The sequence below is a fragment of the Simochromis diagramma genome, unplaced genomic scaffold (genome assembly GCF_900408965.1).
Source record: "Simochromis diagramma unplaced genomic scaffold, fSimDia1.1 OVJJ01000603.1, whole genome shotgun sequence".
NCBI classification, from domain to species: domain Eukaryota; kingdom Metazoa; phylum Chordata; class Actinopteri; order Cichliformes; family Cichlidae; genus Simochromis; species Simochromis diagramma.
This window is the reverse complement of record NW_024387414.1, coordinates 10,505,215-10,531,044: the sequence shown is the minus strand read 5'-3', so window position 1 is coordinate 10,531,044 and position 25,830 is coordinate 10,505,215. Positions and strand designations below refer to the sequence as shown.

Genomic DNA, 25,830 nt, shown 5'->3' with positions numbered 1-25,830 from the left:
AGCTTTTGAAACACCTTAGGCATTTTAGCGACACATTAAAGTCACTTAATGGGATGCCGATTTTCACCACTGGACTATCCAAATAAAGTGTAGCCCATTAAATGAATATTTCATATGCATTTTGATGGGATCTATCAGACACTCTGCAAACATTACCTATTATTTATTGCTCCACTAGCATACTCTGATTTCCTTTCATTTTGCATTAGATGCAGTGAACACTTCTGAAGCCCAGCCATTTGTTTGACTATGTAAATAATTGAGCAGATACAGTATAGTCACATACATCATTGAAGAGTTGCAGATGGAAAAAAATCAGCATTTTGTTTTTCCCGATCAATCGTATTTCTGAATGCAGAATTTTTTGTAATCTAACATTTACAGACACTGCTGATGTAGACAAACTTTTTACATAATAAAACTGTTGTGTTGTGATTAATGGTAACCCTTTGTGCATATTAAAAGACTTGTCAATCAAACATAGCATGTTTTAATCTTTGATTTTTAATAACATAAAAGTAACACATGGATAATTCATTCTACTCTAAGTGCTTGGATGGGAACCCTCGCTAGTTATTCGTGCAGCCTGAAGCCCACAGGACTGTTCATTTCTGACCAAGGCCTCAGTTCAACACCAATAACAAGACTACTCCAACAACTACAGGAAAAGCTAGAGTAACATTAGTGCCTGACCGAACACACCAACCCCCCGTCTTGTTCTCTCTTCCTTCCTTTTTTTTTTTTTTTGCTCTGGTAATGAGAGCAGATGCCAAATGAAACCACTAAGCTAAGCAGAGCAGTGCTGAAATAAGAAATAGCTGTAACCAGGACACACTGGGTGAATATTTAGAGCAATGTACATATTTTAGCATGCCCTTTCATGTGATTCCAGGTTAAAGTGGATCATGACTGTGCCTTCACTGATTTAACTCCAGGTTTGAGGGCAAGTGCAAGTATAAGTACAGTAGGACAGTGCCAAGTAAGCACTGTTGACACTATGTGTTATTCTTTTCAAAGATGGGACGTGGGTTATGAAAGGGCATGGTTTCTGCCTTCTGCAATCTCTCTCATGCTCTGCTTTTCTTATTATCATGCTCTTTCAGTCCTTGAACTCCCCTGAGTCAACAGAGACACTCCATCTGGGGTCTGAAGTCAGGGAGCTGGTACAGTAGGATAGTGCCTACGTGTCAGCATGCTTGCTTCGGCCTTGGCTAGTGAAAGAAGGGTAAGGAAGGGTAGAATAAGGGCGAGACAAGAGAGCTGCAGACAGTGAAGGAGGGAAAATTCAGGGTGCTTCATCATCTTCAGCGACAACTGCACACAGAGGGAAGCAAAGTACATGTCCACTTACAATCTGCAACCTTATCCAGCAGCAGGCTGCCAGCTAGCGGTCACCTCGCAGACGTCTGGCCAAACCCATCTATTAACCCAGAACAGCTGGCCACTTCCCAGCTTGCAAGACTGTGCCTTTAATTGTGCTTGTGGTCTAAGGAGAGAAGAGTGGGTGGTCTGCAACGATTATATTCTTATTCCAATAATATACTGCCCAAGAGACTCAATCTGACAATCATCCACAGACCACACGTGGAATACCTCTCATTCCAAAAAAACAAATAAAATATGAGACGAAAGTGTGTACTGTGAAATTTGATGTGTGCTTTACTGTTAACAACCTTAACTGCCTAACCTCCCACCCCATCCCTAATACCGCCGTCTCAACTGCTGAATCCTGCCGATGCTGCAAAATGAGCAGGCATCTACATAATACAACAAAACTAATTTCCTCATCTCCTGCTGTTCTTGAGTCCTGGGAAGATGAAAATATTCATTGCTGTTGTCCTGAACACAGCATAATCATCTAGGATTTACGCTTCTAGCTTGTATCAAATTAATTGTGCATGGAGTGAGGAGGGTCGAGAGAATATCTCATAGAAATGGATTTCACCACGTCATCACACAAATGTATAAAGTAGAACTATAGTCTTTGTTTTCTTGTCTTTGATCACAGTAGAGTGCACATGGTCGCTGCCTTTACTAAAACACGGAAAAGCAGAGCAAAGATATGATGCGGCATTGTATATTAGCTCGTTTCCAGGCTTGTCACCACAGAATAAATAGGGGTGGTATGTACAGTATTTACATTGAAACAGCTAAAAAGGCAACACATGACAAGACCACTGCCTTAGGATTATCTAGTGGCTTTGAAGTCTTCTGCTGATGCAGTGGTTACTTTTGCCTGAACACTTAAGCCCCTAGATGAAACTTAGCAGGAATTATTAATGGAGGGCTACTTGCCTTAAATGACAGAAACAGACTAAAAAAATGTGCATGTTGGTTTGATGTTACCAACAAATTTGTATGATTCAGAATCTTTATTCGCAATTGACAATTGTTTGTTTTTTCTGGGATGAAGAAATCAAAGTCTGAAAAAATATAGTTTAAGAAATATTGCTTTTCCTGCCAGTTTGCTAATTTATTTTGGAGCATAGACAGTAGGTATTACTCCTCATAAGGCATTTCTACAGTGACTGCACTTATTTATGGCCAACTTCATGTCTGCACCTTAGTTAACGCCAGTCTCTGCAGGGCTTTTAAAATCCAAATTCCAAAAGAAGTTGGGATGCTGTTAAAATGAAAATAAAAACAGAATGATTTTTAAATGTCATAAACCCATATTTATTTACAATACAAAAAGAAAACGTGAAAGGTTTAACAAGAACTCTTTGCATGAAAAAAATCTTATTTTGAATTTGATATAAGAAAAGCATTTTGGAGTCATCATCTAAAAAAAATCAAAATCCAGAGAAATCTCTGCACATAAAGGCCAAAAAACAATAAAACAGGCATGATTCTGTCATGGGAATGATTGCATAAGTTCGGGAACACTTGAAACACCAGATATCCCTGTTTGTGAACACAGTTCACCTGCATCCACAAATGCAGGTGAAAGCTCTATCATGAAAAGAACCCATACGCAGGAAACACTGCCATCCTCTCTGTGGGAAAGCTCAATTAAATTGAACTGAAGCAAAGTGGAAAACTGCTCTTTGGTCAGATGAGTCAAACTCAGAAATTCTTTTTGGAAAACATGGATAAAGTGGTGAAGGACCCTCTCACTCTGACAGAATCTCTCATGGTACAGGGGTGCATTAGTGTCTATAAAATTGGCAGCCTTCATATGAGAAAAAGCACCATCAATGCTGAAAGATGTATACAGCTATTAGAGCAATATATGCTCCCATCCAGGTGGCATCTTTTTCATGGAAGGTTTCCCATATTTCAGTGAAATAATGCTAAATCACACAACCCATGGCTTTTGCATTAGAAGAGTCCAGGTGCTGAATTGACCTCCCTGCAGTCCAGACCTTTTACCAATTTAATCAATTTGGAGCAACAAAAAGAAAATAAAAGAAAATACAAAGAAGACTGTTGAGCAGTTAGAATCCTACATCAGAATGGGACAACTTTCCTCCTTGAAAAGTCCAACAACTGTTCTCTTTAGTTCCTAGACAATTACAGACTGTTGTTAAAACAACGAGGGATGCTACACAGTGGTAAGCATGCCAATGTCCCAAGTTTTCTGAGATGTTTTGCTGTCATCAAATTTAAAATGGCCTTATTTTTTTCTTAAAATTGCACATTTTCTTATTGTCAACATTTGATTTGTTTTCTATATTCTATCGTAAATAAAATATGGGTTTATACGATTTGCAAATCATTGCATTCAGTTTTTATTTAAATTTCTGCTCCCAAACTTTTTGAGAACTGTGGCTGTGCAATAGTGAACCTGATACTGAACAGTGACTTCACACAGATTATAAGGAAAATATCTCACTACTATAAAATGATGGCAGCTTTTTGACTAGAATTGCATGGCGCGAACAGTTTTCTATGTGCCATCATAATCTGCAGATCTGGTCATTTCTCAGCCATATAATAAAGTGTGCGGTTCCACTTAAGGTGCTTCTTCTATCTAGTATATGAAAAATGTGCAACTGAAAATGTCAATTTTACCACCACTTATTAATTTGCATTGATTATATCCGACAAGTGATGTTCACTGCAGATTTTAGGATTTGCAGCCTAAGGGAGCAGAAGCTTTACATTGGTGTCAACCACTCAAGTCCTCCAAACTGACTAACGAAATTACTGCCCTTCAGAACAACAACTATTTCCTGATCTGACACCCGTATTAACAAGATGACATTATTTGTCATCGCTGTTGTCAATCTCCATTTGGAAAACAAATACATATTACGATCTACCAAGATGATAGTTACATTTTGGCTAGGTTTAGTTTGATTTAAAATGAATACTTCATTAAGGTTAGACCTACGTTATCATTTTTATTACAGAGTAATGAGAGAATTGTGGTTTTTACTGATTGTAAAGGGAAAAAAAGAGGCACTCACTTGTATTAAGGTTTAAAACGCTCATGAGAACCGTTAATGCATTATAAACTTTATTTATTAAGATAATTTTCTACTATATCATGCTCAGATTAGGACATATTATTATATTCATTTCGGAAAAGAAATGCTCAAACAAAGAAAAGGCAGTGTCAGTGGAGTGGCCCAAAGTGAAGAAGGAACAAGTCATAATGAAGGGATAGATAGTGTGGAAATAAAAGATTGGAAAGAGAAGATTGTGCCACATTCATAAGCCCAGAAAAAGGGAGGGGTTGACAGTAAACCCTGTAAATCCATTTGGTTTTTCAGACATGGATGGAGAACAGAACTGACAATAGCTTGAGGGGCTAGTGCTCCATGGAGTGAATACCAGAGCGGAGGAGAGCAAAAATAAATAAAGAATGTGTCACCTAGTGGGAGGAGGCACCAAGGCAAGATCTGTCAGAACTCTGCTGCTGTCTGCAGATTAGATCTGGGGCTATTTAAAGAGGGAGAGCACGCCAGAGCCCCCAACACCAATGTCCACACTGCACCTACCACCAGTATAACATTACTGGCAGCCATCACCTTTTGAGAAAAAATATGATTCATAAGCGATGACTACAAAGGGCCAAGGGATGGGGAAATTTTTTTCTGTCGTGACTGACCTGATCACATCACGTGTTCTCTGAGCCCGTGCAGATAAATCCAAGGTCACGTAAGAGGGGAATTTGCATGATGATGTCATAGATGCAGTCAGGGCTGCCATATGCATTTTTTTGGGTTATATCTGGTCTATTAAAAAAAAACATCTCAATAACCCTGAGGTCAGATTGACATGCTGCCATTCAAATAATCACCATTTCCCATCAGGATCAAAGTAACATGAGCCAGTCTGGCAGTCAGTCTGACTTGGCGTGCACTGTACATATATATATCCGTTGTGCCTTTATGACAGTGTTTTTTTATTTTATAGGGGAAAAAAGAGCTAGTGATTGATGCATGTGTTTGTGTGGGTGCATGAGTATCTGCCAGAAGATATGAGTTTAGCTATGAGTATGAGAATGCGTGTGTATATACTGTAGTTTTGTTTTTGTTTTGTTTTTTTGTTGTTGTTTGTTTTGTTTTTTTTTTGGGGGGGGGGGGGGGGGGTGTTGTGTGTGTGTGTTCTGTGAGTGCATGCTGTTTGTGTGTTTTCTGTCCTCCCACAGCAGATTGATTAGATAGAATGCTGCTGGCGAGGCCCTGCTGTGTGTTTGGTCACATCACTCTGACTCTGTGATGTTTCTCTCCTCAAATAAAGCAACATTAGCCCAGTCATGTTTGCCTCCCAAACATGAGCCAAGGATGATGAAGCTATGTGCACTACCAAACTGCAAGGCCTCATTTACCCTGTGATACCTTCTCCCTTTCCTGCTCCCTCTCATTCTTGCACTGCTGTCTCTTCCTCCAGGCTGCAGCAGACTGACTCTGTGCTACAGACTGAGTCATTCTCAGCCAGTCAGTTATCTCTCCATCCAGCCCTCAGATTTCACCACTCCTTTTGTTGTCATCAATCAAAGCTCGGCTGCAAGAAAGAGAGCGAGAAACCCATGAAAGGTGTCAAAACAGTGGCCAACTACGGACTTGCACTTGTAGGTTGGCGCCGCATTTATGCATGAACACAAAATCCATGGATTATTAATGAAGCCCCTTTTCAAATGTTTCCAGGAACCTTGTAGAACGGTGTGTGTGAAAAGCGAGGAGAATGCATCAGAAGGTGCTTTGGCGAACACCGATTGTTGTATCATGCAGAGTTGCAAACAGTAGATTTGGAGGATGGGATTTGCTGGCAAGCAAAGCATATAGGAGAGGGGGTCATGGACAAGTGCAGGTGAAGACAACGAAGCGACAAAATCTCAGTCAGAACGATCCTCAAAAATGTTTTCCACAGATGGCTCAACAAGGCCCTCATACCATACCTCTACCAACTAATTACATGCTGCGCCTGACTTCGCACTCTCTCTTCCCTTGCCAAAGCCAAGTTTATTGAAAAGATGAATATGCTTTACGTAGAACAATACATCTCCATTCGTCACTCTTTCCAATTTGTGTCAACACAACAGTACAATGGGCCCACTGTTTATGGACTAGAAATTCAACGCATGAAACGGAGATGAAGTGAGAGGAGAAAAGAATGGGAAATTGCCTCTCCTGTCGTTCACCTTCACTGTACATTGGTTATTTGTCTGCTGTAATTGCCCCTTTTAATGTCCCTGGAGAATGCAGGTAAAGGGAACCCCACTGCACTGTGTGTGTGTTGGTTTTATAATTACCACAGCAAAACCAGGGGCAGTATGAACGACTGACATGGCTACTGTGACATCACAAGTTGCTTTAAGCTTTAAGATGAGGTCACCATCTTGGTTGCAAAAAACTGCATGTGATAAGGTGAGGTGGGTTTGACTGTGAAACAATTGTGGTTGGCCAGTTGGTAGCCAATGGACAAGTTGAACAATACCACTGTTAAGTCTCCATTTTCAAACATTATTAAAGATTTACAAAAACATATTTATTTTTTTTATTCAATGAGGCTCAAAATGAGTGACTAAGACCAAGAACTCAGCAGGAGAGTTTACAGAGGTCAATACAGACAGCATTATCCCCCTCAGACTTCAGAAGATATTTGGGTTGGGTAGCCGTGGATTTCTTGCCCCTAAACTGTCTACTATGCCGTATTTGAGCTTGACAGTCCACAAAGGGCACGAGGGCAGACTTCTGGCTTAGTATAAAACAAATGAGTCATGAATATATTAATTTTAAATGTATTCTTTAAATTATTTATTTATTTAAATATGCAATAAAACACTGTCCTAGTTAAATATTTTCTTTCCCTTCACTTTTGTGAGATGTGTTTACCAGGCTCCTTTTGCCCAAAGGGGTTGTGTGACCGAGGTAACGCTTCTCCAAACACCATCGTGTTTCCCTGCCAACTCGGCAACATATAATTATCAAGAGACACACACACACAGAAAGAGATAGACACATTAAATCACAAATCAAGAGAATTGTTAAGCAGAAAATAGGCTGTGATATTTCTCCAAGGGGGACATATATGTATTCTTGCCTCATTTCAGGCACGTAATCAATATGTTTTTGGGTTTATGGGTAGTATTTCAATATGTAATTAAAGGAACCGATCCATGCACATTGACTAATTGTTCTCTTGACGAGACGCTTGATGAAATCTATCCAAAACTGAGAGAGAGAGAAAGAAAGAAAGAGGCTTTTACTTAATGGGAACAATGACAAAACATCTGGATTTTGATGACTAATTCATAGGCTGTATTTTACATTGGAAGTTGTTTAAAGTTCAGTATTGCTCTCAGATGATAAAACCTTGGATTAGGAAAAAAACTAAAGGGGAGGATATGTGAAATGTGCAAATAAAAACATGATAAAGAGTGCATGGAGGCAGAGAGAACATCTATTAGTCAGGATGAATTTTGCAGTTTTTATTTGCTTAAGTTTAATTATATTTGACATTTCAGCATTCCAATCAAAGTAGTACATTGCTGTGAGTGTCCTTAAAGCATTCAAAACGTAGTCACTGTGGACCATATCAAAATACTGCAAATGTCTAACAAGCTTGCAAGTGCACGTCTGTTTCGCTCTCAGTATTCTTTGCTCGTTTGGGGATGCACGTTCAATAACATAATACCAATAATCAGAATGCAACCTACAACGCTTACAGAAACACTAATTGCTTTATTGATAATTCTGATACTTCAATGATGGTTGACAGCTGACTTCCAAAATCATCGCAAATTCTGCTAAAGAAAATCCGGAATACACAAACATTATATCATACACGGTACCTTCAGTTTAGGCGTTTCTGTCATTTTCACAGTTTGTCTCACGACTTAGAGCCAAGTTAAATATAGGAGAAGAGTTCAGATAATGACAAAGAAGGTCACTGCTGGACTTGCTATCTCTGCGAAGTCTGGCAAGAAGCCGGCTGCTTGTTCATTTCCATTGTTAGCGACAGCAGACTGTTAAGAAGATGTTATCCACACATTAAGGGGGAGATGTGTTGACATCTGTCACCCTGATGATTGATTGCCTGAAGGAATATCTACAGTTTGCTAGATTTTAGTTGCTGTTTTACAAGATGCATTCTTTGGGTGGGTGGACAGGAGAGTTCCTATAAATAGGAAACCCGGTGGTGGCAAGGGAGTGATGGAGGCAGGTATATGTGGCAGCCAGATGGTGCCTTGTGGGAAATGTCTCCCAGTGATTTTGTTTGCAAATAGGTCTCTGTAAAGTCACCAGCTTTTTTCCTCCAACTTGCCTGCTGTTATAGGCAGAGCTTTAGGAACTGCCATATCTGATAAAGGTGCTGCCAACTCAAAGATGTCCTGCCGCTTGCCAAAGAGAGAGTGAAAGTGACGCACTGTGACAGGTTTTGTCACTCTCTGAGGCGACCGCCCTACAGATTGTCACAGATAGAAATGGCAGAACCCTGGAAGCAATGACAAATTGTTTTGAGAGAAAGAGGTAGGAGAGCAAGCCATGCCAATATCTGTGGCCTACTTCATGACCACGGTGGGGAAGGAGGGGCGCTATCATCGTTCAGTCAAAGCATGTGTAAGTGCATGGTCTTAGCTTGTTTGATTTCCAGCATAATGATGCTGCTGTTTCACACCTGCAAGAGAAACACTGGGCTCTACCTTTGATGGTAAAAGTATTAAATGTTCACAAGAACAATTCTATTATAAAAAAAAAAATATAGTCAAAACTCTCTCTAGGTCATCAAGAGAGCAATCATTGATTTGTTCCACTGGACATTGCGAACACAGTAACAGAAGCCAGGGTGATTTCACAGAGATATGGGCACATTTTCTGGTTCATAAGTGCTAGCACCTCAGCAAGTAAAACTCATTTGGGTGTAAGAGCTCAAACAAACATTTTACGAGTACACAAATTTAATCTGCAGTGTCTTTCTTAATAGAGCAGGCACATGTTGTTATATCTTGAAGCCTTCAGTGCAGAGGGTTCTCTGCTTCAATCTGTGATTCAGGGGAAACTAGCACAATTATTACAAAGACATTTCTTTTGAAAGATCACGTATTTACTGTGGAAATGTATTTGTACTAAATGAGATGTGTCTTTTTTAGATGTGTGTTTTTGGAACTATTTTAAAGTTGAGGATTATGTCAATAACACCTTTAGATAATATATATCACTGTAAATAGGATAGCATAGCGGTTATTGTGGGAAGGTAAGATACCACGCTTATTTTAAACACCTCACTCCTCCAGACAGTGAGTCACAGTTAAAGGGCTGCGGATGAAAATGCTTTGTTGATAAGAGGTCAGAAGAGACTTTCTTTCCCCAGGTAAACAGTGTAGCCCCCAAAAAAGAGTTGATCTACAACAGGAGTTAAAAATGTGGTCATAAGATGATTTGATTTATTATGATAGAGATTAGCAGGTTAGCGTTTGTCATTCTGGCAAAGATTGTCATTGTCCATATTGTATGAGTTTGCTTTCAAACAGCTGCAAAGTTTTCAGGAGCTACAAATTATTCATCCTTGGCTGGCATAGCAGTTGCACCTGAACATGGTCACACTCTTTTAGTAGGACAATGCACTATCTGACTAAGCATGTATCATTTCAAGGAAACTCCAGGTAAGCTTGAAGGAGGATGAATGAAAATGCTTCTCCACAGAAATGTGTTTCTGCCCACTAATGCACACCGCATCATCCTCTGTGGTATGGTTCTGAGTAATAATGCTGCCACAAACACTGGCTAGCCAATCTTTACTAAAGGCCAAAGAAGATGGAGCAGAAGTGAAACAGCAATTGAATATTCCTGAGGTCCATCATTGCTTCCATAAAGGCTCAGAGAGAAGGTTAAAATAAAAATAAATTGCATTAGTTTTTGGGGGGGTTTTTCTCCTCTGTGCCTCAGTGTTTTCACAAAGGCCTGTAGATCTAGCTATATTTGTTGGGTAATGATATATGTGTTCACACTATAAAAGAAAATGGGAGCACACTCCCATTAAGATAAGCGCTGCAGGCCAAGGAAACCTAGAAATGCCACTGGCATATTGATTGCATGCCCTGTATTAATAGTAGGGTTAGCTGCTGCTCTCTCAGCCCCGAACAGTTCAGCCATTGTCAGACAACATTTAGCTGCAATGGAAACTAAGCTTATGTTAAAACAAAATGAAACGTAGAACAAGTGAACTGAAAGTCACAGTGAACTGAAACATGCAGCAAGTAGTCTGTTGATTTATCGTACTTTAGCCCAATGTTTGGTCAAGACTTCATATTTTAAATTACTGAGACTGTCATCATGGCAGATTCATTATGTAAAAATATATAGATAGTGTTACTGGTTATTTATTTATGAATGTTTGACATTTATAATCAATCGGACAGAAAAACATTACCATTTTTACTTTATTGACACTGATTATCAGCAATGGGCTTGTTTTAAACTTCCATGCAAACATACAATAGAAAATGTTCTGTGGCCATACAATGAAAAGCTGTTAAAAATCACTTAAATCACACACAAAGATTATTAACAAACACTGACCCTAACAAATCACATTTATCTAGTATGAGGCAACTAATTTCGCACCAATAACGTAGCAACAAAGAGGTGGAGGAACATAATCCCCTGTGCTCAGTGCATGTTAGTAGACCTTTCTACTTGGTAGAGGTAATAAGGCATCCTTTTTATGTTGTTTTGATGTTGCTGCTTGATTTTATTTACTGTTTTAGACAGGATTGAATAAAGGAAGAGAACAACTATGCACTGTCAGACACCACTGTTTCTCAGCTTCTTTTACTTTCTCAGTACTTAGTGTGTAATATATATTGTAGGGGTACAAATGTTGCTTGTAATGAATTTGGAATAGTTCAGAATGCATTTCATGATATGAAAATGGTATTTCTGTGCAGTTTTCAGTAGGTTTGTCCAAAGTATTAATACATTCTTCAAAATATATACTATCACAATGAACTGTCAATGCACATACTGCAGACTAGACTCCACCAAATGCTACCGCTAGTTGCACTCGGTATGACAGGAAGAGCAAACAGTGGATCGAAATCATTACTATACGGTGGTAAAGCAGGGCTGTAAGCAACTGGTTAAAAAGCCCGGCTTTTCCCAGACTTTTCTCAGAGTTACATCATTACAAGCAGAAAATACTTTTAATGTTTTATGAGGTTCCTGAAGAGTTACAGGCTTAAGTTACCTTCATTTTTGTTATGTTAAAGTTTTAAGCAGTTATTTTATACTTTCTGGGAAAAACACTACCCCATCTACGTTTGTGCTTAAATTTGACTTGTGCTGTATTGCTACTATTGCACTATAATGCTGCTGCTCCCGGCACCTTATTTCAAGAGATTGACACTTAAAATTAGGTAGTATGTTAATGGCCGTAGCTTATTGGAAAAGAAGGATGGAAATGTCCTCAATTTGCATACATTTATAAATGCTGCTGCCTGCAAGTTGTAATCACCTGTACTTGAAATATTGTGATATGATAAAGGCTTTATAGACCACCCATTGTCTTGGCAGAAGATGAGACATTTTGCAATAAAGTTCAGTTGCTGGCATACATGATACACGGGTGATTAACAGCAAGCTGTGTGGGTGGAGTCATTGAGATTTACACATCCACATATCAGATCTTTCAAAAGCTGACCACACATACAGCTGCCTGTTCGACTTCTCCACTAACTGAGCTGATAGATTTGACCACAGATTCTTGTAAGGAAAGAGAAAAAACATGTTGTCTCCTGTTTAAAAAAAACCCTTTGTCTTCAAAGTAGTTTTTTAGCAACTTGGTGTGCTGGGTTTGCAATTCCATTTACACTCCTAGAGTTGGGGGGAAAAAAGTAACTCCTGCTTCATTACTGATATGTTGTTAGGCAATATTTTCAGCCACAACCCAGGAAAGACGACTGCATTGTAAGGACTTTTAATTACAGAAAGAGAGCAGGTGTGGATCTGTGGCAATGTGTGAATCTGCATGTCAGTGGTAATGTGAGAGGTGCAAATGGTGTTTTATTGTAGAACATATTTTTAAAGGTATGAATATGTCCTCACAGATGGATAGAAAAGCAGGAGTAAAGCAGACAGAAGAATAAAAAAAATAAGTTAAAAGTAAAAATAAAACTGCATGAAGATTATGATTTTTTTCCCTGCCAGTCTTTCACCTTCTGTTTGGCTTTTCAATCTGTCCGCCCCTTCATGCATCTGTTTCCTGTTTCTTTTCATAAAATAATTTTGATTTTGAGGTGTTTTACAAGTGATTATTAGAATTTACAAATTTAGAAGATGCAGACTAACATGCAGATATACATCTTTGTTTGCCTGACTATTTTGGCCAATGCTGATCAAAACCATTTCAAACGATGTAAAGCTTGGACTACCACTCGGTGCTCTCCACTAAAATACAGCACAAATAAATAACTCAAACCCCAAGATGCACCCAACTTCAATTATTTCAACATATTAATTCAGTCAGTAATGAGATGGGTATATATTTAATATTCCATCAACATTAACTGTTTGCTCGACTATGCACATCGTCTGATGCAAATGAGCTTTGACAGCCCAGAAAATGTGTTTATATTCTGCTGTGATATGTTAATGTAGTAACACGTTTACACCAATTTACTGCCATAGTAGGAATTACATGAGAAATTGTTACTGTAACAAATCAGATCAACTGTAAGTACGCTAAATCTAAATTTATTTAAAACATTGAAATTATGATTAGTCATTGGCATAAAATGGGATAAGCATGCAGCTATAGAATGGACTGTGTATTTCCCCCCCTCCCCCTCGTCGGGATACACTTATTATCTGCTTATTGGCTGGCATGGAGACAGACTTGCAGTTTGTGGTATTCTACCCTCTGCCCAAGAGATTCCCCCCATTTTCCAGTGCAGGTCAAATACATTTACCCTTCAACCCAACCCACAAAAACACACATAAACTACTATCGCTTTACACCTTAACTGGCCTTTGACAGAAAGACACCATGTTGCTAATAAAAACTCTGAGTCATTAAAATGGGTCAGTGTGGCCTGACTGCACTCACATGATCCATTTTTCCTTGCATGTGACCAGCATGACCTGACGGTACACAGGCCTAATCCACCTGCTATCTCAAGGAAGCAGACAGACTGAGGAGCCCCGTAGCGTGGCCCTACCATCTTTTTCTGGTCATTACCGGCACTAGGCCTCTCAACACGGATAGAAGCAATGAAGGAGAACCTCAATAAATGATCAGTGTGCTCTGCCAGCACCAACACATGCTGCATCTGCTACCTCCCTATTGCTGGAAGACAATCTTCCCATTTTCCTCCCTCACTGATTGTACAACCCATAGCCTCTCGAAGTATGATAGGATAAACCTTCCAAATTTGCCATAGAGTTCGAATATAAGACAGTCCAGTCTAACAGTCTAATGACCTAAATTTGGCTAAGGAAGTGGTTGATTGTCCAGGCCTACAGGGACTTCAGAAGCCCACCTCTTCTAAAGCCCCACAGGGATAAATGAGGCCCATTATGTGCTGAAGTTTGTAATGATGCTTTTGATTAGTGAGTTGTCAGGAGGTACTGGCCGTATGCTCATCACAGCGTTGTTTAGCACTTTAAGGCCTCCATAAAGATGAGTGTTTTTTGAGAAAAGATGAAAAAGCAGCAGGCATGTGCCTAATGAAGTCTCAAGCTTATAGCCCCTCTCATGACAGGATAATTACACCAAATGCTTCCAGCGAACACTTCAAAGGACATTTATCCCTGTGCCAACATTAAGCAATACATCTGAGCAATCAAGATGGCCTGACCCTAATCAGGTCCCCCTAGCTTGTCTGTAATGTCTTCTGCCCAGTGACTCATTGGTCTGCAGAGTGAACTGTATTCAAATCCCGACCATGCTCAATATACTTGGCTAGTACAAAGTACTATGGAATTTTGTACAACGGAAATGCATGAGAAGCTAACCGATCTCAAGTAGGTCTTCTTTAATTTTTGTAACATGTCCCACAGAACGGTCCAAGATCAGTGGCACAATGATTCAGTTACACACTGGGTGATAATAGTTTTTCTGGGGTAAGATGTCAATACAGATTTTAGGGGGGAAATTCTGATGTGATAAATAAGCTGAAATTAGGTCTGTCAAGATACTTAATGTATTATATATCATACCGTAAATCAGCGACACCATTGACTCTGCTGTGATTAGAGGGATGCACCAAACTGCACTGATTTGGATCAGATAACTATCTGCTCCAGTTTCAAAACCATAAATAAGATACTGTAACAATGTGATGAACTGTTCAAATCACTGTTGTTCTTTAGCACACCTAGCAGGAGAGGTGAGGAAACATGGGGGAAGCTAACGGCAAAGCAGCACAACGGAAGTATTTCACACCTGTTATATCAACAGATTTTCTTTGTATGTTTGAAAACATTTTTATTCAACTGTAAATAAAATAAAAACTGGGGGATCTGACAAGACAAAAAAACAAAACTGAGACTAGACAATGCTTTGGCTCTTGTCTCTCATCCACTTTTTATGTTACACAAGATTTTTCAAGACCTTGCTTGCGTGTGCATATTATCTGACATGAAGAGTAACGGATATTCATTTGTCATCTGAATCACATTTGCAAACCCTCTGTTAAGCAGCCCCGTCTCCTTTCATGCATATGATTAGGGGGGAATGATGCAGCATCTATTCCCTCTGCATTAACCTAAGTTCACACAGTCTGGAAAAATATATTCTGAAGGGCAGCTGAAAAAATGTTAAGCTTTATTAAAGTGATTCATAAATTAGTTTGTAGTTTGCTCCGTTTTGAAACAGAGACACTGTGGTTAGGTTGTTATCAATGGTACTGCATTATTCTGCCCCGATGCACAACCCTAATCACACTCCAAGCAAACAATGTCATGTGTAAAGTTCTGCCCGAAGCTTTTACTCAATGAAGTCTAAACTCTCAAGCCAAGCAACATTCTGTGCAGATATGAAATACTTGCATGTTCTTCACATACAGCAGGGTAATGTTCAGTACATTACAAATTTTAAAATGCTCCCAGAATTCCATTTTATCCAGTAGTGAATACAGATGTCTGGAAGAGACTGCACAAGTTTACAAGTCACTGGACAATTTTGCTAGTGAATCTGGTAAATATGTCCTTTCAGCGGAAGTCGGGGATGATAAATTAGGTTCTGGGGGATAAGATAAACCATATCACAAAAATATGAGTGGCTTGGATGCCCCCCTCTTCTCGGCTTGAGGAGAATTCAATTGAGGGGAAATAAGGAGAGGATACAGAGTAAGAAGGAGCTGCAAAACTGCTGGAGTTAACTGCATTAAAACAATATTTGTGAAGCCTTTACTTACAAAGCCAGCATGCAAGGCCATTTTGATAATTGCTGAGACTTCCTAACTGGCATTAACCGCTTTCAGTGCTGAAAGTGCTGCACAGTGGAGGGCTGGAAATCTATTGTGACATGTTGAGAAAGAAATAACACTTAGATTTGTTTGAATAGCGCCTCTGAACATTTGAGATTTTCCCATGAAAAAAAAAGCGAAGCTATGCTAGACGCTGGATGCTGCATAATTAACGAACAAGCACTGCAAACTTCTCTCAGTCTGCTCTGAAAATGACTCCTGGAAGAACGGGTGGCACAGGAACAGATGGAGAGAGGCCACTTGAACACAGCGTAATGAAGTGATCCACAGAAAATTCACTCATACTGCGTGCATTTCAAATGAACCCAGTGAGGGTGTTATGTCTCATTTATTTTGGTAACTCACACCTGATTTATTTTTTACATATGTACAAACTGCATTGCTACTGATAGCATATTTCAGAGCTGTTTTCTACTTTCTGGTAAACACTAAAATATGTAATGCATATGGAAAACCAGATACCCTTTCTACTGGCATCATTAGAAACATGTTAAAGATGCACTTTTATGTAAGACTTGCAAAGAATTGTAATTCCCATCTGTTTACTAGACAGCTAACAAAAATCTTTCCACACAGAAAACCATCAATGCGCATCAAAACAAGCAATTCCAGTTAAACATCTGCTTAAAGACCAACTGAGTGATTAGAACATGTGGTAAATATACCCTCCTCATCAGAGGCAATTTCACACCTAAATTTTCACATTTGCTGATTTTGACCTCTGTCTGAAATTTTCAACAACACATTAAACATCAGATCTGGGAAAAAATGTTACAGTACTAATGTTCTGGTACAATTTTAATTAGCCGTAAGAGAGAAAAGACACTCACTTTGGGAGAAAGAAATCAGATGCCCAGCTACAATAAATAAATCAAGAGACCAGGTGGTGCTGAATATTACAGAAAAATCACCACTCCTGAGGGGGGGGCTTCATTAATAGTTTTTACACAAATCTGTGCTAGATAATCCTTGCCTGTCTTTTCCGTCACTCTGCCTTTCTGTTACAGACAAGGCTGGAGGGTGCCCTCTTTCAGTCTGACCCTCAATTACCCAGACCATCATTTCAGACAGGTGTTGAGGTACAGTAATAAAACCTCGCCTGATGCTATTGAGGCAGCCTCTCTTTTAAAGCACCTCAGAGAGCTTTGAAATGACTCAACTCTCTGTTGATCAGGTGATATGCTCACAATTGACTTGTGACTGCTGGCTGACAGTGTGCAATGAAACAGAAAAAAAAAATTACTATTTATTACTCAGTTTGTGTGTGCGATTCTTCCTGGGCAACCGTTAATCTAAAATAAACAAATCATGTTCTGCTTACCATTCCCACACAGAAAATCATAGTTATTGTTATAGTCATCATACTTTTTAATAGCTTCTATAAGACAGCATTTACAGTAAAGCAAGTAAGTGAAGTTGTCAGCAGAGGCATGGAGAGAAAATTATAGACTGAAGTTAAAGTCTAATCCCCAGCACTTTATATCCATGCTTATACTATACATTACTGCTTAACTGTGTTGCAAATGGAGTCTTTTCAGTCACAAGGATATGCCATCACCGCATCATAAACTTTGTAGTATGAATGTGCCGTGAAGTCTGTTGGGGATACACAGCCTGACTCCAGAGGTTTATCACAACTTTAAGCTTCCAGAATTTTTACATTTTTGGAGGAAATAAAAACAAAAGAGAACTCAATATAAGCACCTTATGAGCTAACCACTATTTACCTTGTAGGCCTATGTTTCAGACAGGGGGGGGGTTATAGCTTGTTTGTGTACATGATCTCTGGAATGCTTTCATTTATTTATTTTTCCAGTATATGATTAATAACCCACGTGCAGTGATGTCCACATGAGATAAAGTTCCGTGTTACACGTTTCATAATTACTTCATAATGCATTCTCATAATGCATCTGCTATTTCCAACACATTGTGCACAGTGTTAATAACTTGTTCCTGATGTGTTCATTCATCCTTTGTGCTAAAATAATCTTCTCATCCAATTCCATCCATAGATCCTTCATCACACACTCTGGAGGGAAAAAAAGCAGAGACTAGACTTCTTTGTTGTTGCATTGAGCATGTGCAGCATTGTGACAAAAAGAATCAGCAGATCCTTCAGGCTGAAACTGTTATCAAGCTAAATTAGCCCACTACATACTGCAGGGAGAGGTCACGCTAAACAGTTGAAGCATGCAGGAATGCCTTTTAAAATAGAAAATAAGCAGGTTCAGGGTCACTGCAGAGGTACAGCAACACTATGTATTTGGCAACTAGAATCTCGATTTGTGCATTACCTGTTACCTTTCTCTGAACTTACCCCGGTATGCTGTAAGTGCTCCATCTGTTTAAACGCAAATTAGAAGATATATAAAAATGACTTGTTGCTCATGGCAATAACTACTAACCAAACAATAATAAATTCGGGTTTAATAGCAGGGTTGAGAAATACATCTGATAGCTATTCTTTTAACACACTGATTAAATTAGGTTTTGCAATCAAGTAAACAAAGCTATTCAGACTCCGCTGGCCCTGAAAACATCTTACATTAACAGCTCCATGAGTAAAAGTCTGCAAATCACACAGCAAACAGGTGGAGTAATTCAAGGATTAGAGGATTCATACAGCCTAGTTCCCTCCGGGCAGCATGCCAGTGGAAAAGCACAGTCCAGGTACTCATGAGGTGCACGATGCCATAACTGGCAGATCTGCAGAGAAGCTCATTGACAGATGAGCCAATGCTGTGCGTGCAGAGGTATGCAGCCAGATTCAAAATGCAGGTGCTTTGACTTATCAGCACCAAGAAAAATTCAGGATTGAGATAAAACAGCAGCAAGGAGAATCTAACCATGCTTGAGCCAAATTTAGGATGGAAGATTTATTCAGTTTTATTCTTAAGCTTTTTATTGAGCACACGAGCAGCAAGTTTGAATTTACAGCTTTTGAAGTTGGACAAAGAATGAATTACAATAGCAATTCCACATACAGAGATAAGACTTGGAGTTTTTGATACAAGCATACTCATTTTGTAGTCATAAGAGTCAGAAAGAAGCAAGCACTGCAAATAATTATAGGGGGGCGAAAAGAGATGATATTCAACAAATCTCAGGGTGAAACTACACTTTCTCTGCTGTTCGGCAGCAATTACAGGGCAAATCGAGGTGTACACATTCTAAAAAAAAGTTTTCTGAGTTCAAAACACTGTGCTTAATTGCTGAATAGTTTGGGGAAATGTATCATTTACAAGCTACATGAATGCTGAGTGTTTTCATTTCACAATAGATTGTTGTTGAGAGCAGAACATGCTGATTAAAGGTGCTAAAATGTCAAGTATAGAGGGCTCGGATTTTAGGTGCTGTCAGCAAACCAGCATGATTTCCACTGAAGTGCTTTCTATTCATCAAACACTCAACACTGCTGCTGATGACAAAGGCATTGAGGTTAATTTTGAGGTAACAATAAATGAAATGCTTTTGTGGTACATTTCTGTGCAGCAGGTGAACATTTGAGTTTATTTTGTTTGACATGGGCATTACAATAGCACTACAATTAACATCAAAGTGCAGGCATCAAAAGCACTGGATTAGGGGTTCATACTGTAAAGCTATAGGTCTAAGAAGGTTTATCTCATTTTAAAATGAATCAGCTACTGGATTTAGGATACACAGCTTGGGCTGAGAGGATTCTTTGGTGCACGTGGTGCCTTTTCTGTCTCAAGTCTCTTTCATGCTACAGGCTCATTCCAAAGGATTGTTTAATTTTGTCTTAATATAACATGAAGCAAATTTTTTAACACCTGTCTGAGGAAAACCTTGGTGGAAATAAAGACAATTTCCAAACTATGAACAAACAAGTATAGATTTATGGATGAAAGGAGAGTAATGGCAAGCTGTAAAGGCAAACTCTGAGTAAATGTTGGCTTTTGTTAAACTTCCCAGTGGGGGGCAATTCAGGGGCATGCGAAACATCTAGAGATTTCATATAATTGGAGTCTGTCTATTCATGTACTGTGTCTGCAAAAAGTAAGACCATTATCCCTCTTTGCATTTTTTCCTACAAGTGCAAAAATATTTCTTTTTCAATATGCATTCATGACATAAATATGCAAAAATGGCAAAAGTGCACATGCTATGTGTTCTAATTATGTTAGCATATAAAAGTCCAGCCAAAACAGAGCAGGTGATACGTGCACTTTTTTCTATGTATATAAAGCTTAATATACATTATTACGCATCATTTTTTCAGAAATGTAACTTTTAGCTTTTATCCTAATTATTTTGCCTTCATAAGCTTACCTTTGGACACAGAGGCCTTTGGAGGTAAATGATAACAATGACATATTGGAGGTAAAATGCACTTTATGCTACTTACTATAGGACTAAACATAAAGTAAAGGTCAAGTTGAATTTTTGTAAGCGCTTGGTCGTAAACTAACAAGAAGTAGAATTAGATCTTGATTCCAAAACAGGAGTTAGGAAAGTAAATGCAATTCAATCTAAGAGAGACATAATTGCACCAGATATTGCTTCAACTAATCCATTAGCTTTAGAGAAGTTTATCATTAACTTGAGGTCATGAGGTAAAAGTCACTACAGTTGGCTATTGATTCATTCTCTGGAAATCTTGGCACAACATAAAGAATTTAGTAGCAATTCTTAAATATATGAACCATTGTTCAGAGATTTATGATTGGATCTTTGTGGCTGTTAAGGTTAAAAAATAATAATATCTGGATCAAAATAATCTCTCTTCCCATTCTATCTTTTACCTAAAACTGTTTATTCTCTTTCACAGGTGGTGGGTCAAATCGATAAACTAACGTCTGACTTTGACTTTGACCTGGAGCCAGATGACTGGACCGTGGCCACAGCCAGCAGCACGTCCAGCAGTGAGCGGGGCTTGGGAGAGGCCTTCCGATTGGACTTCCTCAATGCAGATGTCCTTTCTGACAGCTGGGAGTTCTGCAGTTATCTGGAGGCTGCTGGTGCAGCCGCTCGCAGATCTTGCGGGCAACCAGGAGATCCACAGCAGGAGATGGGTCGTGGGACCAACCTCACCCAAACACAAACCCCCACCCCACCCCCCACCACTGCGTCTGTCTACTCTCAGATGAATGGCGGGCTGCCCATCCCCAATGGGCCACGCATTATTACTCCAGATTCATCGAGCGAGGAGGCCAGCAGCTCCACGCACAGCCACAAGACTTCCCGTACCTCTGGCACAAGAGAAAGAGTCCGCTTCAGTGACAAAATTCTGTACCATGCATTGTGCTGTGACGATGATGAAGAGGAGGAGCAAGAGGAGTTACAAGAGGATAAGAGTGGCTATGCTACACCAGATAGCGATACTGAGCCCAGCCTCCTGGCCAGCTCAGTTGCCCCCAAACGTTCTTCCTCTGAGCACTCACTCCTCCATAACTGTCTGGACCCTTCTTATGTCTCCTCACCTGTGAAGGGGACGACAGGAGCTCACACACTACCCAGGAAAGGTCTCTTAAACCCCGGCTGCCGCAAAAAACTGTTACGAAATAGCAGCACACAAACTGTCTCTGACAAGAGCACCCAAACTGTACTGCCCTATATTCCAACCAAACAGAAAACAAAGGACCACTGAGAAAGCCCGAAGTTTATCGTAAAATCTCATGAAGGACTGTGCATTATTTAATATTAAATACATAGCTCATAGATTAATACACAAATAAATTAATTACTAAATAAATAAATGATATATGGGAAATCACTTGACTACATAAAGTCATTCTGAGGCTCAGGGAAAACATGATGAATTGAAGTCAAACAGATCAAAAGGGTGAAAAGTTAGAGGCAGATCAAAAGGTTCTAATTTTAAAACACATACTGAGTGGACTCAACATGTTGGATTATTTCAAATGATTTCAGAGATTAAAAAAAACAATCATTTTTACCAGAACATTTAAGTGCTCAAAATCACAAGAATAAAAATATGAAAAGTTTATTTTCCACTCCTCACACCACACTATAACTTAAAAATTGCTATAATGTGGATACAGAAGGTTGCTCATTCTGTACTGAATCTGTATAAACACTGTCTTTTTTCATGTTCCAGGGTTTTAAATGTTAATGGGATGGTTGATTCCAGCAGGGATATGTATCTGGATGCACATGTCAAGCCTGTTCTTCTCACTGATGTCAACAAATGATTCTGAGTGAAGAGCCAGAAAACAACACTATTTATCTGCCCTTGATTTTATAAACACCAAATTCGGCGCTCTTCTCGATCTGCTGGAGAAGCTGCAACACATAACATGAAACTGACAGAAAGGGGGGGGGGAGAAAAGAAAAACAGATATATACATTGTCATTTCAGAAGGTGCAGTTTACAAAGGTGCCATTTTCAATTTTTTTCTTCCTACCGGTGACGTCATTAGGCTTAGGATTTGAGCTGAATAGCAGTCCACAAAAAAGTGCTAAAGGTTTTTGTCTCTTCATTCAGTTGCCCAGTGGGGAACTGAACTCAATAGAGCAGCATTTTATTCACAGGGCTGACGCCAATAAGCATTCCTGATCAATATGTTCGAGGGAGGTTGCAGTGAGAAGTCTCTCTGCTGAGCATGCATGCCACTCTCCTGGGATCTCTGAACAAAAACTCACAGTCAGATCTATTTACTTACACTAAGCGAAACAAAAATTAGAACTGTTGCCCTAAAGAACTGACATTTCAAAAACTGTGTGTCCAAGAGTGAGAGTTGATGGTGAAAAAACAGAGACCGTTAACGTTCAAAGATTTTCTTCTACAAAGCAATAATCTACCCTGGGGAACAGCTTTGTGAGTATGGTCACTGACTTGGAGTTTCAAAAGAAAAAGTTAAATGTTGCAGTCTTTATAGGAAAACCCTCTTTGTCTCCCATGAAGCTGACCTTTTTGCCTCTGATGACCATAACCTTTCACGGTAGGAAGACTCTGCTTGCAGTATACTATTCTACCATACACTCTCTTATTCCACTTAATAAAAAAAACCAAACATGAAATATTGCAAAAAATATGAAGTATATAAGCTTTGTATTCAAAGGATTACCCTAAAAGACTGACTTTATAAAGAATTATTCAACATTCCCAAGTTGGTGTTGTTTATTAGCATAAACAAACAAAGCTATGCCACCACACAGGAAAGACATCAATTACAGGAAAACAAACTAAGCCCTTATTTTGATGCCTATACACCTGCCAGATATTACAATGCATTTCCACTCTACAGGTTTATAAGTCATATCTGCAATGAAATCACTTTTTCAAATATAGACCTGTTTGGCACAGGCGTAGAATACATTATCATTGGGGACAGATTTTAGATTTTTGGGCAAAACATTAGCAACGTCTCTTTTGCCAACAGGCTCATTATTCATCTCTAATAGGACAGAGCTTTGTCCTCGGTTCTCTGTAGGACAAGGGTGGGAGGCATCCAAAGGTTATGAAAACCTGAGCACACTGATGCCAAATCATCTGCCTACCAGGAAGTTCATTTCATGATGCCACCAGACACAAAAACAGATGATGTGTGTTTGTGAATGTGTGTGTGCATGTGCGTCTCTGTCTGTATCTTCATTGCCTTTATGTCTACACACTCTCTGAGGAGATGCATGGTATTTTCTGAATTACACCTAACATACAATTTTATATCTCCCTGTCATAGCAATTAATGGGGATCAATACAAACAGACACAGCACATCCCTCTGGAAGTCATTTGGCCAGACTAGTCCATAAGACAAGATTAGACAAAATCTCCTTCAGAAGGCTGAAGTGAGTCATACCATCTGTATTATGACATTAGCAGTGGGCATGCATTAGTTCAAATCCCTGATCAATTTTCTAATGATAGCCAGCGGGACACTGTTGAATGACTGACAAATAATGTGGGGAACAAAAGACTTTAAAAGGTCATTATGGCAGAAATATACATGGGCCACAGTTTCCTTACCCACCCTTCATATATAATTACTAGGGGTGCAACGATACTCGAATCGATATTGAACCTTTCGATACAGTGCTTTTGGTTCGGTACGCATATGTATCGAACAATACAAAAAAAATTTATTTACTTTATCAACTTTTCTTCTGACGATGCTGCCTGTGTTGTCTGCATTCGACTACTCCGCCTAGGCTGCACTGTCGAGTGCAGATCCACTGAGCACAGCGCAAGCTAGCAAGACAGAAGCTAAGCTCGTTGCAACATGGCAACTGCCTCAACGCTACCCGAAATTGAACCTCCCCCACCCTCATTCAGATCTGGCCTTTGGAACTATCTTGGTTTTCATGTGAAGCATGACCCTGATGGTGAGTGCGTCATGGACAAAAGTAAAACAGTATGTCGGATGTGCCACGCAATGCTCAATTGGTGGGAACTAGTGTGTTAGCGCAGTTAGCTTGTTAACGTGTTGACGCCGTCCAGCCCCACGCACGGGCCATCCGCGGTAACTCGTTAACGGAGATTTGCCGCGTTATAGCGTTAATGTCATTTTAACGAGATTAACGCTGACAGCACTAGTGGGAACACAACGAATATGACTGCACATTTACGCTGACATCATCCTAGTGCAAAGACAAGTGAAAGCAGACAAAAACAAAAAGCACGCATGCTACAAACTTTACCCGAGTCATTTAGACAGCCGTTAGCACATGATTCTCCTTATGGGGACCTGATATGTTTAATATGCTGCTGAGAGTATACCCCAGAAGAAGCATATAGTATAGCTTTTATTTTGGAAAGAGACATTTCTCTGTAATAAACTCTCTTTCCAAAGATGAGTGATTTCTCAATCAGATGGATTTTTTAAATTATTATTATTTTGTTGTTTCAGCAACATTAAATTTAAAAACTGTACTTTTAAGTTAAAATCTATATTTATAATTTTAATAAATGACAAATTAAAAAGGCATGAACATTTTTTTGTATCGAAAAAACATCGAACCGTGACACCAAAGTATCGAACCGAACCGAACCGTGGATTTTGTGTATCGTTGCACCCCTAATAATTACCACACTTTACTCTCACTGGCCTTTGTCTCCATCAGTGAGCACAGGAAAACAGATGACAGATCTGTGTTTTCTCTGCTGATTGGTAAGGGTCCGTGAAGCGGAGAGCTCAATGCAGTCTCACTGATTATTATGGATTGGCTAACAGCCGGGGCTACCTAAGGTTGATTTGTTTCATCTTTGTGCCATTGATATCCTGCCACTACAAGAGCAAACTATTTCTATTGTATCTCCCTCTTTTTTTTTCCCTTTACCTGCAATCTCCTTCCATTGCACACCATTTTCTATTTGTGGCAATTAGTCACATCAAGCATCTTCTAGTGATTGACAAAGAGTTGGGATGATAATTTTGCATCTCAGTTTCTGGTCAAACTAGTAGAAAGTTTTTTTGTCAATGAGTAGAGGATTATGGTCTCCAACCAATATTTAAAACACTTGGATATCAAAGTCAGGCTAAGAACACAACGCTCCTGATGAACAGTTTGCACATAGTTACATGGCTCAGTTTTCTACATATATAGGGGAATGCTGCTCTTATGCACACAGAAGTACCAGTAGCAATAGGCTGCAGGATCTATAGTGCCATGGTCAACCAAAAACCAATACCACCATCTGAAGGATGGCCAAACAAAGCCATGTTAACCATCAAGTACCATCTGATTGGAATCAGGGAATGATTAATGAATAGCCATTCAGGAGTAATAGATAAGATACACCTTCACAGGTGATGAAGGACAGGGCCTGTGGCCATGAGGGAGGATCTGGGTGATTCTTGGGACGAAACAGTGCCTTCAGATGACTTGGCACACTGTAATTAAAGTTAATGAGAGTCACTTTTGCATACACCATGCCATTATGATTTATCAGGATGATATATATGTAATAAAAAACAATGGAAGGTCAAAGGAGCCCAATTATTATTCTAGGTCAAAGAGACG

The 25,830-nt window shown here is 39.4% G+C and overlaps 1 protein-coding gene and 1 long non-coding RNA gene across 3 annotated transcripts in view; both read left to right on the top strand.

The window, feature by feature from the left end:
- Positions 1-21,617, top strand: part of insyn1 (inhibitory synaptic factor 1) — a 45,318-nt gene extending 23,701 nt beyond the window's left edge. For both annotated transcript variants that reach the window (XM_040011240.1, XM_040011241.1), the window contains exon 3: positions 20,676-21,617. In XM_040011240.1, coding sequence (XP_039867174.1) covers positions 20,676-21,494 — 819 coding nt within the window. In that variant the 3' untranslated portion in view covers positions 21,495-21,617. The remainder of the gene's footprint in view (positions 1-20,675) is intronic.
- LOC120721139 lies at positions 792-7,776 on the top strand. The gene is made up of 2 exons (XR_005693121.1): positions 792-2,943; positions 3,520-7,776. It is a non-coding gene; the product is annotated as an uncharacterized LOC120721139 (long non-coding RNA).
- Positions 21,618-25,830: the final 4,213 nt, after the last annotated feature.